General features: G+C 40.9%; 1 protein-coding gene across 3 annotated transcripts in view; it reads right to left on the bottom strand.

Moving 5' to 3' along the window:
* The window catches only part of UBE2U (ubiquitin conjugating enzyme E2 U), an 82,718-nt gene that overhangs the window by 45,244 nt on the left and 21,049 nt on the right, over positions 1-16,425 (bottom strand). For 2 of the 3 annotated variants that reach the window (XM_072649733.1, XM_072649734.1), the window contains exons 3-6: positions 9,577-9,658; positions 7,823-7,915; positions 6,954-7,051; positions 3,396-3,522 (exon numbers count right to left, since the gene is read on the bottom strand). In XM_072649733.1, the coding sequence (XP_072505834.1) occupies positions 3,396-3,522; positions 6,954-7,051; positions 7,823-7,895 (298 nt within the window). In that variant the 5' untranslated portion in view covers positions 7,896-7,915; positions 9,577-9,658. Of the gene's footprint in view, positions 1-3,395; positions 3,523-6,953; positions 7,052-7,822; positions 7,916-9,576; positions 9,659-15,019; positions 15,949-16,425 lie in introns of those variants that run through there. The other variant, XM_072649731.1, reaches the window with a different exon arrangement.

The following is a 16,425-nucleotide window of genomic DNA, read 5'->3' as shown; positions in this document are numbered from 1 at the left end:
GAAAGCCTCTGACTAGGGCTTAAACATCAACTTTGACCAGTTTAAAATTCTCTTTCTGAGCCATCGAGGGAATATTTTTTATTTTTCTTCCCACCAAAGGTATATGACCAAAAAGGGAAAAACCCCAGAGAATATCTGGGGTCCTATGAAATCTCAGGAGCTGTGAGATTAAGTGTTCCTGCCCTCTTCCTCTGGGTGTCTGATTGCCCCAAGGGTTTGCTAAACCAAGCCTATGAGCTGGGAGAACAACAGGTCCACTATTCCAGTATTTTCTACCAGCAAAGAGAATGGTCTCTGTTCATCTTGCTATCAGGCTTTCGACAGTATGTAATGCTATTAATTTTTATAATCTCCCTAATGCTTTCATAATCCCTTTTCTATTCTTTTATTACGGAGACCTCTGTCAACACTGCAATTACAGTCAGAGTCTGTCCAGGCAACTCTTTGAAACTTATTGCAAAGAGCCCCTTTATGTCCACAAAAGCTCCCAGGAGACACTAGATCAAGAGGAAAATGGTGTCACCAGTTCTGCACACCATGCCTTCTCTGCATGTCTTCCTGCAAGCAAAGACCTTGAAGTTTTTACTAGCGCCATGCTTTGACATAATTGCGTAACGTGGGAAGGTCATTAATATTTTCTCACAAAGACTCCAAAGTAGAAGATCAATTCTTCCTCATTGAACCCCCCAACAATATTTTGTTGTTGTGGAAACTTTTTCAAATGAGAACATCCCCAGGCAGCTGACTGATGCTGGATGAAACAGAAATGAATGGGGGCAGTGGCCAGGTCATCCACCAGCAGTTACCAACTGAATGGAACTGCTTTGATTCCAGTGGGGACTTAGAAGTGGAGGGAGTATTCAATATCATCTAGCCTAACTTTGACTTTTTACAGTTGAGGAAACTGAGGCATGCAGGGAGATTAAGTGATTGGGCCCCATCTGGAGAAAGTGAAAGCCAGAACTTGAAGAAGGTCCTTTAGATTCCAGTTTGTCAATGTCTTTAAAATGCATGGGCAGGGGCAAAATCTGTAGTTTAGTCTGATGGGTGCGGTGTAATGGAATGATTCTTTACTGTGATCAGGGCAGCAGACTTCCATTAATTCAGTCTAAGATTCCATCAGCTCCTCTTCCTAACCACACACAATCAAGTTCAATCTAAATCTTTCTTGTGTGAATAGCTGCCAAGTTACCTCTCCACCATCTTGTATACTTGTCCATTTCTTTGTGGAGGGGGAGGTTTTGAGCCCAAGGGGGCTTTTAAAACTGTATTTAATATGGTTTAGAATTCATCTTGTTGGTTTGGGCCCTGAATTCAGGCCTGAAGAGGTCATTGTAACTCCTGCTTCTGTCACTTATGGTATTAACACACCGTTCCAGTTTTGCTGGCCTGAAAAACTGATAAGTGTTCCTTTTATAGCTTTATCCAAGTCATGGATAAAAACCAAAATGTTGACTGGCACGAGCCTAAGGAAAGATCCTTGAAGCTCTAAAATAGAACAAATTTAGACCCCTTCTCCAAAGAATTCTGTTTCATTGTGTGTTTGCACATCCTCTCAGTGGAATACAAGTTCCTTAAGGAAAGGGACCATTTTGTATGGTTTTTGCATTCCGTGATCAACAGAACAGTGCTAGCACAAGGTAGATGCTTTATAAATGCTTGTTGATTAATTAGCTGATTGATTGATTGGGGAGAACAAACAAGAACAGTGCTTCACATTATCCCTATAAAATTTCATTTTAGATTTGGCCCAATATACAAGTCTACCGAGATGTGCCACCCAACATGTTAGCAATCTTTCACAGCTCTGCCTCAGCTACAGATTTTGTAAACATACCTTCTGTGCTCACATCTCAGTCATTCAAAATTATTGAGTAATCTAGAACCAAGGACAGATCCCAGGGATACCTCATTAGACATCTTCCTCCAAGTTAGAATGAAGAATTCCCAAGCAAGTCAGAAAACAAAAATAACAGCCAATAGGGTAGGGTCTTTTGTTTTTCCCCAACAAAGTCCTTTCCTATAGTGCATGTTTCAAAATGCCTCTAATCAGGAAAGATGAGCCTTACATACTCCATAAGACACCGAGTCACAGAGCTCAAAAGAACCTTATAAAGCTCCTATCCCAAACCCCTCATTTTTATAAATAAGGAACCTGAGGTTCAGACAGACTAATGACTTGTGCTAATAGCCATAGTTAGGGAGAATTGAACCCAGGTCCATGGATCACAAAGTCAAAGCTCTTTCTACTACACTACAAATGAGACACTAGAACAATTCTTTGAGAGCAAAGATTGTTTATTTTTTATTTTTCTTTTTTTCACCCCTAGTTCCATATGTGGCACATGGCAGGTACTTAAGAAATTCCCATTTAATTAAACTGAATCATTGCCTGCCTCTGCCAGATTATGGATACGATTATCACCAGTGTGACTGTCTAACCTTTCTGGACTCACTGATGCATTCTGATACAAGGCAACTCATTCCCCTACAATGGACACTCTCTTGCTTTCAAAGCAAGATTTCGCTCTCAGGTTTCTGCCCTTATGTCATGGTGGAGCATTGTGCTGGAGCTATGACATGTTAGGAAGATAGAGGTCAGAATCGTTGGACCTTGTAGCTAGACAGCAGCTCACAAGCTGCCAGTGCAGACCACACCTGAGCCAGAACCCTCTGGTGAAAAGACCTGTAGCCATTCTGCCAATATTCACTTGAGGTCCAACAGGAAGACGCAGCCAAGATTAGCACAGGATGGCAAGGAGTACAATCAATACTGCTGGTGGGAATGTCCACATCAGTGAGGGCATGACATGACCAAAGCATTCCAGTGTAACTGGAGCAACTGATGCTTCTGAGTCTCTAACAAGCCTGTCGCCCAATGTTTGGACAACCTTTACTGGTTTATGAGAAATTACTTTTTTAATCTCAGCCTCTTGGACTTCCCTATAACCCCTCAAAACTCAGGTCATCCGATCATCTGCAAAGGACCTAACCCTCCCTTCCTGCCCTCACTTCTTACTGCCTTCTCTCTGAGATTACCTTTCATTTACACAGAATATATCTTCTAGGAACATATTTTTTTCCCATGTGGTCTTCCAAATGAAAATGTAAGTAAAACCATATTTATGCCTTTATTTGCATTCCTAGAACTTAGCACAGTGTCTAGAACTAAGCGTTTAATAAATGCTTGTCAACTGACCGACTTATTGACAGCAAGACAGCTCAAAAGTATGTTGCTACCATTCATGTAGATGAAGATTCTCTTCCCAATTCTGGACTTAAATTCACAAAGTCACATTGCTTCCCCCATCAACATACATTTACTAAAATGTTTTCCTCTAGTGATAATAGTAACAACCAATATGTCCAAAAAAATTAGTATTTTTTTTTTTTACCGTCTAAACTGTAGCGGTGGTAGAGAGACTTCAGGGCTAGTTCTCTGAACAAAGACATGTCTTCTAGCATTGTTCCTGCTGCTTCAACATTGACTGGATTATTGAGTGTTGGATTAGAAAGCATAGCCTAGAAGAAGACACACATAGCAGATAGAAGATTTTATAAGTACCTTTCTCCTCCCCTCACCCCCCGTGCATAAATATATCATCTATCAGGGTTAACGGAGGGAATAGAATGGAAATGGAACAGCCTCAATTTGATCCTGATAAATCCATGAGCCAAATATTAAAAGCAAAACAAGCTCCTCTCCTACCATGTTCTGGAAATGGGTGTGGATTATCTGTGAAATGGATCGAACTTGGCTGGGACACAGCAATCACAGAACCATTCTGGAACTGGTGGCCATCTAGTCTAAGCCATACTTGACCAAGAGTCTCTTCTACAACCCATCTGTCAAGTGGAGATCCAACCTCCAGTAAGAAGAACCCATTTTATCCCAAGACATTCCATTTTGCTTTGGGACAGCTCTGATTATTAGGAAAATGTTTGTTTATGTGTGTGTGTGTGTGTGTGTGTGTGTGTGTGTGTGTTCTATTTGTTCCATCTTCCATTGCACAATTAGATTTTGCCAAGACTTATGAAATGTCTTTTGTGTGCCAGCCACACAATGTGTTAGACTCTTGAGGTCAAAGACAAAACAATATTCTGACCCTCAAGGGGCTTATATTCTTTAGCCTTTTCAGGGAATCTTAAATCCCCTTCCAAAGGCTGTTTGACTGATTCTGTTGCAGAGCTTTTGGACAAATCACATGAATGCCTGGCAGCCTTAACAGAACTCATCAGTTCAATGAGGCTATGGGCTGTTTTTTCCATCATAAAGAAAATGGTCTTTGGCTGCCCCAAAGGCAAATATTTATTCTAAAAATCAGAACTGTATATGGCATGCATTTTAACATGCAAAAGTGTACAGAGAAAATGTGGTCATGGTGGAAGCTATTGAAAGAAGTGTAGTGTAGACAGAGGCTCCATTAACCCCTGACAGGAGCTGTATAAATAATGGCAATATTTCTCTGATTAAAATCAGCATCTGGTTTTCCAAAAGCAAGGGAAAAAAATTATCTTCTAGGAGCTCTTCTGCTGTCATTAGTATGTTCTTGTTTGGAAAATGGATTCAGACGGGTTTCCAATAGGTACCTCATAGTTGCTTTAATAAAAGTTTTGAATAGGTTGGAGCATATCTTTCAAAGTGGGTGGGAAACAGATGAACCTTGTCTCCAAGAAGACGGTTTAGGGTATTTGTCTTTTTAAAAAGAAGCAGGAGAAGGAGGGAGAGTAACAGCCATCTGACATGGAGAGACACATCTGGGAAAGTTTATTTGGCATTCCTCTAGCTATCCCCTTTTCCGAAGACCCCTAACTGCCCCCTCCCAGTTATAACCTAGACATCAACCATTAAGTAATGATACTTAATGATGAAAAAATAGTAGCAAAATTCAATATTAGAAGAAATATCAAATACAGATGTGCCCTGCTATAATTCCCCATGGCTTCTTGAAAAGAAGAGAGTTACAGCTATAAGCTGACCCTTTATTGATACCTAGAAGCAAAGTGACAGAATTTTGATGAAGGGAATTTCTAGGAGTGTATATCTGATATATGGAGGTACAATTAAATCAACAGGCAAAATTTGCTTTAAGAGAGTTAAATCCCATAAATCTATGTGAACTTGGAATCTATGCTCTCTGGATATGACTTAAGCAGGCTCTTCTTCTGGTATTATATCTGAGCAAAGGGGAGTTGGTTCAGCAAAGTGGGTAAGCAAGGGAGTAAGGGGGAATGGTTAGTCTACTCAACAAACTAGTTGAAAGTATTTAAAAACATGTTTAGTGATGCTTGAAGAAAACTTGAAAATAACAATGAAGACACTGTTAAAGGCTTGTCAGAAAAAATGCTCAATGCGAAAGTTGTTTTTTTTTTTCCAAATAAAAAATATGATGGATCAGAGGGCAAGAGTTGGAAGGGCACTCAGAGGTCATATGACCTTGGGCAAATCACTTAACTGCTCTGAAACTCAGTTTCTTTATCTTAGTTTCTTAATGATCCTATGATCTGGTCCAACACCCTCACTTCACTGATGAGGAACAATGATAAATATATACATTACATATATGCATACTAAGGTGAAAGCAGCTTAGTCAGTCAATCCTGGAATTAGGAAGACCTGAGTTCAAATCTGACCTCAGACACTAACTATATGACCCTGGGCAAGTCATTTCACCATATTTGCCTCAGTTTCCTCAACTGTAAAATGAGCTGGAGAAAAAAATGGCAAATCACTCCAGTATCTTTTCCAAGAAAGTTCCAGATGGGGCCACAAAGAGTCCTATGTGACTGAAATTACTAAACAACAACAAAAACTAAAGTGAACAAGAGTGGACAATCATCATACCTAGCATTTAGAGAGGCTTTAAAGTTTAGACAATGGGATCATAGGATCGGATAATTCAAAGGAGCCTCAGCAAGCATTTAGTAGAACTTCCATTTTACAGTTAAAGAAACAAAGGAATCAGCACAGATTAATAATATTTGCTAGAACACTGACCCTAGAGTCGGGAGTACCTGGTTTGGAAGTGTGCCTCTGACAATTGCTATCCGAGTAACCTTGGACCAGTCACTTACCCTGGGACTCATGTTCTTCATTTCTAAAATAAGAGGGTTGGACTAGATCATCAGATCATCGATGGTTAGAGGTGGAAGGGATCTCTCAGAAACCATCAAGTCCAATTCTCTCACTTTTAATGTAGAAACTGAGGATCAGAGAGAGTGAGTGATTTTCCCAATGCCACGCAACTTGATAATGTCCAAGGTCCCTTTCACTACTCAGTTTGTGATCTATGATCTATGCCTTTTTTTTTCAGAAAAATTAGTATATTGATTGGTTTCCTTCAAGTTTAATTGATGGTCTAATCATTCAATTCGATAAACATTTTATTAAGATAATAATTTATTGATAACTTTATCTTAATAATGTTAATTATTTAATTATATTATTTTATTTAATTAATGATTTTTATTTTTTAATTATTTTGTTCCTGGAAGTGTGCTAGGCACTAGGAATTTAAAAAAAAAGATTCCTGCCCTCAAGGAGCTCATCTTCTATTGGATATAGCATGTACACAGGTTAAGTCAATATGTATTACGTTACATAATTACATTATATTTACAAAATAAAAACCAAGTGATTTTTTTATGGCAGGGACTAAAAACTGAAGTAATTAATAGAGTCTTCTAGCAATCTAGGGTCTTTCCAGAGGCCCTTGTAGCATGGGTAGTGACAGGAAGATGCTATCTATGTTTATCCAGCAATCTCCTCACCATCAATACCCCGATGGCAGATTGCCCCCTTTTCCCATTCTGGCTATGCGGACTCAAAGTCCAACTCTGTGGTCTGATCGTAGATTTTTAAATGACTTAAATATCGTTTTTTTATACTTTAGGTGACTAGTGAAATGAAAATTTCAAAAATTAAAGAAAAAATTGTATTAATCTTTTCTTACCTGAATAGAAAGTAAGATGCTACTTAGTGTATAGCTACTATTCCAATGATCGGGGCTGTCCAGAAAATCTACACATGGCCGGCCGGATGTGGGGTCAACTGTTTGAAAAACAAACAAACAAAAGATAGGGTCAGCTTTCAATAAAAATACACTTATTAAGCAGCTGCTTTGTGTCAGACACTGGACTAGATGCTGGAGATGCAAATGGAAACACAAAACAACTCCTTCTCTCAAGCAGCTTCCAGATTGTGCAAGGAGAAATACACATGCAGGAGCACATACATGTTCAATATAAGATATTTAGGGAACTGTGGGGGATCAGGAAAAACTCCATGTACAAGGAAGAACTTGAATTCCATTCTGAAAGAAGAGAGGGATTCTGTGAGGCAGAGATAAAGAGAGAGACAATGCAAAGGCAAAGAGATGAGAGATCGCCAAAGGCCATTTTGGTTGGGTCATCAAATGTAGGGAAACTACATAATTCATACTGAAATTGGAAAGGTAGGATGGGACCAGGTTGGGAAGGATTGTAAAAACCAAAGAGAATGTGAACCCAGAGATCAGAAGGAGCACCTTAAATTAGTTGGTGGAGTAAGGGAATGACCTGGGGGAATTTTCACTGGAAGACAATCACTTTGCACCTGGGTAGAAAGTATATTGGAATGCAAATTGAAATGGAAAGTAAATGGAAATTTTGCAATAAGGAGACCAATGAGGAGGCTGTGGCAATAATTTAGATGAGAGGTAGTAAGGATTAGACTTAGTCTAGCATAAAAAGGAGGGACTTGGAAAGACAAGTAGTAAATGGTGCCAATGGGACAATGCCAAGGGCAAAGGATTTGCTTGATACTCACCCATCTGTGTCTTACCATTGGGGTGGAAGGGGATAGTACTAAATGCCACAACTGGAGGGACAGCGTTGTATTTCACTGAAAACTTCATTAATAAAGGGAAAGTAAATCCTGGAATAAAGAAATAAAAGTTACAACATCGGGATCTACTGAGCTATGTTTCTCCAATAAAAGACTGGAATAAGTCTGCCCTCCCACGGCTCCCTTTGTGGACCTTTCATGAAAAATAGTCCCCAAAATACATAGAAGAAAGGACAAGAAACCCAGAGGAGGGAAAATCAACAGTGTGATTTTATTAGAACTGGGTTCAACTTAACATACACTTAGAAAAATAGCACATAACAAAACTTTATAGTTTCTTGTATAATCTTTTTCCTTGTTCTTCACTGTATATTGAAATGTTCATATTTAATGATCAAATTCATAATTCAAAATTAAAAAAATGATAACTTTTAAAAGCAACTCAAACTATGAAAAAAGATCAACAATTTTATGGGAATTTTGTTCACCAATATGGTTAAAATACACTAAAAAGTATAAATACCGGATTTTCTCACGCATCTGAAAATTCCGGTGAAAAACCTCTGATGAATGCAATCAGAGACATACATGACCAGAAGAGGGGGTGGAGCGGGAAACTGCAATCATTGCGAGAGCAATAGATAGGCATTATTGCTCATGCATCATTAAAGCGGTGCAATGGAAGTTACCCACCATGCTGGGGGGACACCTCTGGGTGAAGCAATCACACAGGATAGTGAAGGCATGACTGTATTTTGACTTTCATTCTTGGAGGAAGCATTTGCAGTGATGACATAACAGATGGGTTGAGGTATGATGATATTTCCTAGTTTTACAGCATTCTATTTTTTTATTATGTAGTAGTGTCTCTCGAACCTCATTTCTACTTTTCTTGGGATTTGGGGTGACATGTGTATATGCTGTTATGCATAGCTACATAGTCTGCTCCATGAGGGCAAGGACTTTGTCTTGCCTTGACGCTCTTGCTCCCTTGGGTGCCCAGTAAGGTATGCTGCTCACAATAGATGTTTAATAAAATGTGTCCCATTAACACGCTGTGGAGTTATCTGGAAGAACTGTGGGGAGATCTAATTGTTCTGGGTATCAGTTTGGAATGATGTAAGAAAATTGATTAAATGGTCCACACCAGTGGATTTAGCAAAGGCTACCATTAGATCTATACCATGAGGAAGTCAAGGATAGAAAAAAGGGTCAATTTATACCAAAATATTCAGAGCAGTGTTGTTTGTCTTAGGAAAGGGTGGGGGGAATGGGTGCCTATCAATCAAGGAATGACTAGAAAAAAACTATGGCATATGAATGAAATGGAACATTATTGTGCAGAGAAAAATGACAGGTATGAGAAATTCAGAGAAACTCAAAGATTTGTGTGGAGTGATGTACAGCTAAATAATTAAAACAGATATATACACTGATGATAGAAACGGAAAAGATCACTAAAAAGAAGTTAAAATTCTGAGTAACTGCAAAGCCACGGAATGTTCCAGAGAACAGAAACAAAGCACATGCCATTGCCCCTTCACCCCCACTCCACTCCCCATAATCACAGAGAGGAGAGAATGCTGGGTACAGCACCAGATGGAGGCACTGGGGTCAAGGGTCTTGTTTGGTTTTCCTATGATTGGGGAGGAGTTGAAAAGATTATGACATAGAAACTGAAGATAGCAATAAAATGTATTTTAAAATAAAACATAAAAGGTGTGCTTATTTCTTAATAGGAAACCACAAACCTTCCCAAATTGTATCCTTCAGGCCTTCAATTTCAGCTAGCCATTTGAGTAAATCATTACTTAGCGGAGTCACAGTTATGCCCTTTGATAAGAAAAAAAAAGCAATCAGGGAAAAACTGCAAGTGTTTAAGTGTTAAAATGATGGAAAATGACTTGCCCTGGCTTATGTCTGGTGTGTATGCGCATATACATACACGCATACATATATATGCACACATAGATACATAGATACACATAAATATACAAATACATATGTTTATGCTCAAGGTTTCTTGTCCATGGCAAAATCAACTAGCTAGCGATGTGACCCTGGGCAAACCAGCATTTCTTAGCAGCAGTTTTCTCATCTGTAAAATGGGGATCATACTAGCACCTAACTGTGAGGATCAAATGAGATGAGATATGTTAAGAACTTTACAAAACTTAAGGCACTATAAACATACTAGTTATTATTATTAATTATAATAACAGCTAACATTTATATAGAGCTCACAGATGGGCTAGGCACTATGCTAAGCACTTTTCAAACATTATGTCATTTAATCCTCACAGTTACCCTTTGAGGTCAGTGCTATTATCCCCATTTTACAGATGAGCAAACTGAGGCAATCAGAGATAAAGTGACTTGCTCAGGGTCACATATGTAGTAGAGATCTGAAGCTGGATTTGAACTCAGGTCTTCCTGACTCGGGTCCAACCCTCTACACAGCCATCAAGCTATCTATATTGTTATCATCACACCAAGAGCTGAAAAGTACCTTAGAGATCAGCTAATTCAACCCCCTCTTTTTAGAGATGAGGAAAGTGAACCCTGGATAGGGTAGGTAATCTGCCCAAGGATGCCCAGATAATGAATGGCAGAGTCAGGGTTCTGACCCAGGGGCTGGGATACCAAGGTCAGCATTCTTTTCCCTGTACTACCCTGCGTTCTAGTTCAGATATTTCAAAATTAGATTGTAAGTTTTCTGAGGACAAGTTCTCTTCTGATTTTGCCTATGTGTCCCGAGGCCTGTGTCACTGGCAACAGCAAGGGATGACAAGTTCTCCACTAGTACTCTTTGGATGAATGAGAAAATTGATTGGACCGCCTCTTCTGAATTTGGAAGGATGTGGATGGAAGTCACAAAGGATGGGCAGATATGGATGGATTGTGAGCTACATTTTTGAAGGGAAGTCCTAAACTCAGAACCTGGGCATCCCTAGCACCAAACCAACACTATGTACATAGAATTGTGGAGTCAGAAATGGAAGAGGTCCGGGTGGTCTAATGCCTTCATTGCTAATGAGGAAACTGAGGTCCAGGGAAGTTAATTAACTTGCCAAAGGTCTCACTGATAATAAGAGGAACTATTACAATTAGTTGAATTGAAAAAATATGTAATCACAGAAATTCAGAACTGGGGCCAATGATGGGTCAAATTAGAATTGAGATTTTTTAAAAGCATATTTTTTGCAAACTCTCAACAAACTCCTCGTTAAATTGAGATAAATGTATTGCAAGAAGTAAAAAAAATAGCAAACAAAACACATTTTAAAAAATTTATACTTTTTAAAAAGTTAATTAGATTTTATAATAATAATAATAGCAGCTAGCATTTACGTGTTACCTTTAGGTTTGCAATATGAGAATCAAATGAGAGAACTGTAAAATACTTTCAATGCCTGGCACATAGTAAGCACTATATAAATGCTAGCTACTGCTACTGCTACTACTACTACTACTACTACTACTACTACTACTGCTACTGCTACTGCTACTGCTACTACTACTACTACTACTACTGCTACTGCTACTGCTACTGCTACTGCTACTACTACTACTACTACTGCTGCTACTACTACTGCTACTGCTACTGCTACTGCTACTGCTACTACTACTACTACTACTACTACTACTACTGCTACTGCTACTGCTACTGCTACTGCTACTGCTACTACTACTACTACTACTACTACTGCTAATACTACTACTGCTACTACTACTACTACTACTACTACTACTGCTACTGCTACTGCTACTGCTACTGCTACTACTACTACTACTACTACTACTACTACTACTGCTACTGCTACTGCTACTGCTACTGCTACTGCTACTGCTACTACTGCTACTGCTACTGCTACTGCTACTGCTACTGCTACTACTACTACTACTGCTACTGCTACTGCTACTGCTACTACTACTACTACTACTACTGCTACTGCTACTGCTACTACTACTACTACTACTACTGCTACTGCTAATACTACTACTGCTACTACTACTACTACTACTACTACTACTACTACTGCTACTGCTACTGCTACTACTACTACTACTACTACTGCTACTGCTACTGCTACTGCTACTGCTACTACTACTACTACTACTGCTGCTACTACTACTGCTACTGCTACTGCTACTGCTACTGCTACTACTACTACTACTACTACTACTACTACTGCTACTGCTACTGCTACTGCTACTGCTACTGCTACTACTACTACTACTACTACTACTGCTAATACTACTACTGCTACTACTACTACTACTACTACTACTACTGCTACTGCTACTGCTACTGCTACTGCTACTACTACTACTACTACTACTACTACTACTACTGCTACTGCTACTGCTACTGCTACTGCTACTGCTACTGCTACTACTGCTACTGCTACTGCTACTGCTACTGCTACTGCTACTACTACTACTACTGCTACTGCTACTGCTACTGCTACTACTACTACTACTACTACTGCTACTGCTACTGCTACTACTACTACTACTACTACTGCTACTGCTAATACTACTACTGCTACTACTACTACTACTACTACTACTACTACTACTGCTACTGCTACTGCTACTACTACTACTACTACTACTGCTACTGCTAATACTACTACTGCTAATACTACTACTGCTACTACTACTACTACTACTACTACTACTACTGCTACTGCTACTACTACTACTACTACTACTACTACTACTACTACTACTACTGCTACTGCTAATACTACTACTGCTACTACTACTATAGTTGCTGCTGCTGCTACTGCTACTATTTTCACAACACCCTCGAAGATGAAGTGTCATTAACTCCATCTTACAGTTGAAAAAGCTGAGGCTGACAGAGGTTAAGTGACTTGCCCAGGGTCATACAGCTAATAAGTGCCTGAGGCTGGATATGAACTCCTCAAGTCTCCCTGACTCCAGTCCAGCAAGCTGTCCGCTGCACCAGCTGGCTGTTTCTAGGTGTTTTAAAGACATCGAGGACTTCACACAATGTAAGGTTTCACTACGGATAACAGCTAGTATTAGAGTGTACTCTAAGGCTTCCAAAGCACTGTCCATAGATTCATGGTACATATGACTATGGACTAAGATCCATCAATGGTCCATAGATTCATTCAGCTGACAAAGGTGCTGAGCACTTGAATTGAACCAAGGAGACATGAATTCAAATCCCAGTTCCAACCCATACCGCCTGTACACCTTGAGTAACTTACCTCTCTGCCTCAGTTTTCTCATGTTAAAATGAAGATGCTACTTTTCTTCCCTACCTCCTAGAGCTGGGACAAAGAAAGCAATTTGGACATTTCAAAGTGTGGTGATATTTGTGTTCTCACACAACTTAAAACATTTCATGTTCTTTTTCACCTGAGGACCAAAAAACTCCCACTCGGCACATTGGACTTTGCCACCTTCTGGGTTCTGCTAGCACCATCCTGAGATCAGTCATAACAACAGAATTCCTCATAGCCTTAATGGATGCAGCACTTTAAACACCGGGTTACTAGCCCCATCCAGGGACAACAAGAAGGTACTTGCTGGTGTCATTCCATTGAAATGGAGGACACCGTTTCAGGAGCAAGGCAAGGTGGCACTAGACGAAGGGCTGAGTTTAGATTTGAGCAAGCTGATTTCATATGCCAGGATACCACTTAGATGACAGCACTTCAGCTCAGTGTCTGGCACAGAGTAAGCTCTTAATAAATGTTAGTTATCAAATGACTGACTCATTATCTGAGAAAGTTCATTTCTTTGGGCCAAAGTTTCCTCCTTTGTAAACGGCAGGGTTAGACTGGAGGTCTTTCCAGCTCTAATTTATGATTGCCAACCCCTACTTTTTTTTCATTCTAACTTCTCTGTTTGTCTGTGTCTGTCTGTCTGTGTCTGTCTGTCTGTCTGTCTGTCTGTCTGTCTGTCTGTCTCTCTCTCTCTCTCTCTCTCTCTCTCTCTCTCTCTCTCTCTCTCTCTCTCTCTCTTTCCTCCACAGTTCCGTCTAAGACCTGCCAGTGACCACCATTTACCTTGCTTAACATTTGGTGGCTTTTGGGTCCAATGGAGTCAAAGTCTTTAAAACTATGGAGTGGCATTTACTTATATAGGTGTTACTATTTAGGTGAAGGATATAATAGATAAAATGCTTGAAATCAAGGGCTCAGTGCATTTAGACAAGGCTTAAACACCACATAACTGACTTGAGAGGCAGCAGATTCAGTATATAGAAGGCCATCCTTGGAGTCAGGAAGACATGGGTTCAAGTCTCACCTTTGACAATTAGTAGCTATGTGACTGAGTATATCACTTAACCTCTCACTTCCCTAGACTACTCTCTAAGACTACAGGTTCTGAAGCAGGTGATAATTTGCTTTTGTAGCAGGAGTTTGTTCATTGGCAGTTCCCAATGCCAACAAAATCACAAATCTGGTTCAAAATAATCAATTTAGAAACACTCTAGAATAGCGTTTTAAGAATATTAGCATTAGAAAGGATCTTAGAGGTCATGCATTACAATCCATAACTGAATCATTTGTCTCTTCTACAACATTCCCCATACCTCAGTTTCTTCATTTGTCAAATAAGGAAATTGGATTGCAAGATAACGCTAATAATAGCTAATGCTCTACAGCGATATCTGATTTATAATGAGCTTTCTCTCATGTTCTTCGCTCTATTCTAGGTAACCTATAAGGTCTCTTGCAAATCTCAAAATTAAGATGCTGAGAATGGTTCTCTATCCTCTGGCTCCTGCAGGAGTTCATTCCATGGCTGGACAGTTCTGACCTATCTTTGTAATTTTGACTTCAAGAGCTTTTTCACCCACAGGTCCCAGCCCTGATTGTGAAAGACCATACATAGGATCACAGATTTTGAGCTGGAAAGCACTTGAGGGGGTCATCGACTTAAACCTCCTCATTTTCAAGATGAAGAAAGGGAAACCCAGAAAGTTTAAATGGCTTGTCTCAGGTCATACAGGTAGCAAGTCTTGGTGCCAAAATTGGAAACCATCTCTTCTGACTTTCTGGCTTCTGATGGTGTTCTTTTCTTTGTACCATGAAGGTGAGAGGAAAGACGTCAAAGACTTAAAAAGAAAAAAACTCAGCACCACATGCAACCCTGCCCCACCAGCACCCTTTCACTTCCACTCCCTTCTCCATCCTTCCTACTCACAAATAGATTTTGTTCTTGGAGCTCCATGAATTCTTTCTCCAGCAACAAGTAAGACCTGCAGTGCATGGTGGGGCTTCAGGGAGCGGGGGCCTGTCCACACACAAACTTGCTCACAAAATGACGCAAGGCCAGGTGGCCTTCCAAGCGCTCCCCGGGCTGTCCTACGACAAGCTTCTCACTGCTCCTAAGGGAAGGGAGGTCTCAGTTTGGGGGCTCAAGAAGGCTCCACTTCTGGGCTCAGAATGGTTATCCCAAGGATGCTCTGGATAGCAAACGCCTTGCTGGCCACGGACTCTCCTGGTGATTGGGCTTCGTCACCTCCTAGTCCAGGTCAGGGAAGGATTTCCGAGGGGCTGCGGCACCTGGCCTGGGGTGTGTCCACTCACAGGGCAGCGAGGAGGGAGCCCCAAGGGCGTGTGCCACTGCTGACAGCAACGCAGGTCACAGGGTGATGAAGGACAGTGGCGATAGATGGAGGACTTGTTGGACCTCTGTGGACTAGTGTGGTGGGCGTTACTGGGGGGAATGGTTGCCCCGGCAACCGCGAGGGAGTGGGACGAGAAGCCTCTCCCTTCTCCAATCAGAGACGGGGAGAGGCGGGCAGGCCCAGCTCCGAGGCCAATCGTTTAACGGTCCCACTTTGGAAAGGTGGGAGACTACCCAGCCCAGAGACGGTTGTCCTGACGACTGGAGGACGCGAGCATCATCTGGGCGGTCCCAGCCAGGGAGAGTCCTGGCAGGTTGACTCAGGCGCTGCCGAGTCCCGGCGTTCGGCTTGTAGATTTAGAACTGGGGGGGTCCTTCTGGTGGGCTCCGTGGAACCCTGGAGGTCCTGGAGTGAAAAGTCCAGGAAGTCCTGAAGTGAAAGCGTCCCCTTTACATATGAGCCAGCCCCTCGACTGTTGGGCTAAGTTATTCGGAGTTCTAAGCCATCGAACCCAAGTCTCAGAACGTTAAAACAGTGGGAAGCGTCCTTGGCAACCCAAACATCCGAACTAAGAATGTAGAACGCAGGAGGAGGAAGGCTCCTGAGAACATTGGAATATCCGAGCTGAGGGAGGACAGAGAGTCTTTAAAAACAGAGAACCCAAGCCCTGGGCGGGGTGGGGAAAAGAAGGGAGAGTGGCTACTGTATAGAGCTGATGGCCTAGGGGGAGAGAACTGAGAGGTCACTGCCAGACATCATGGTATTTCAGAATTTTCTAACATGGAGATGGTACACTTGTAGGGAGGACGAGATCAAGGGTATAACCAACTGTTTGTGGCTGAGGTAGAGTGGAAGAGTAGCTTATGGGGAGTAAGTTAAGGAACTAAGTGATTACAGTGATTAATGTAGAGTCAATACATATATCGAAGCCTCTTTCCTAGTAGGAGAGCAGGCATTGGAGAGGGGAGAAAAGTTAAGA

The sequence above is a fragment of the Notamacropus eugenii genome, chromosome 2, assembly GCF_028372415.1.
Source record: "Notamacropus eugenii isolate mMacEug1 chromosome 2, mMacEug1.pri_v2, whole genome shotgun sequence".
Classification (NCBI taxonomy): Eukaryota; Metazoa; Chordata; class Mammalia; order Diprotodontia; family Macropodidae; genus Notamacropus; species Notamacropus eugenii.
The sequence above is the reverse complement of the archived record's forward strand: the minus strand, read 5'-3'. Positions and strand labels throughout refer to the sequence as shown.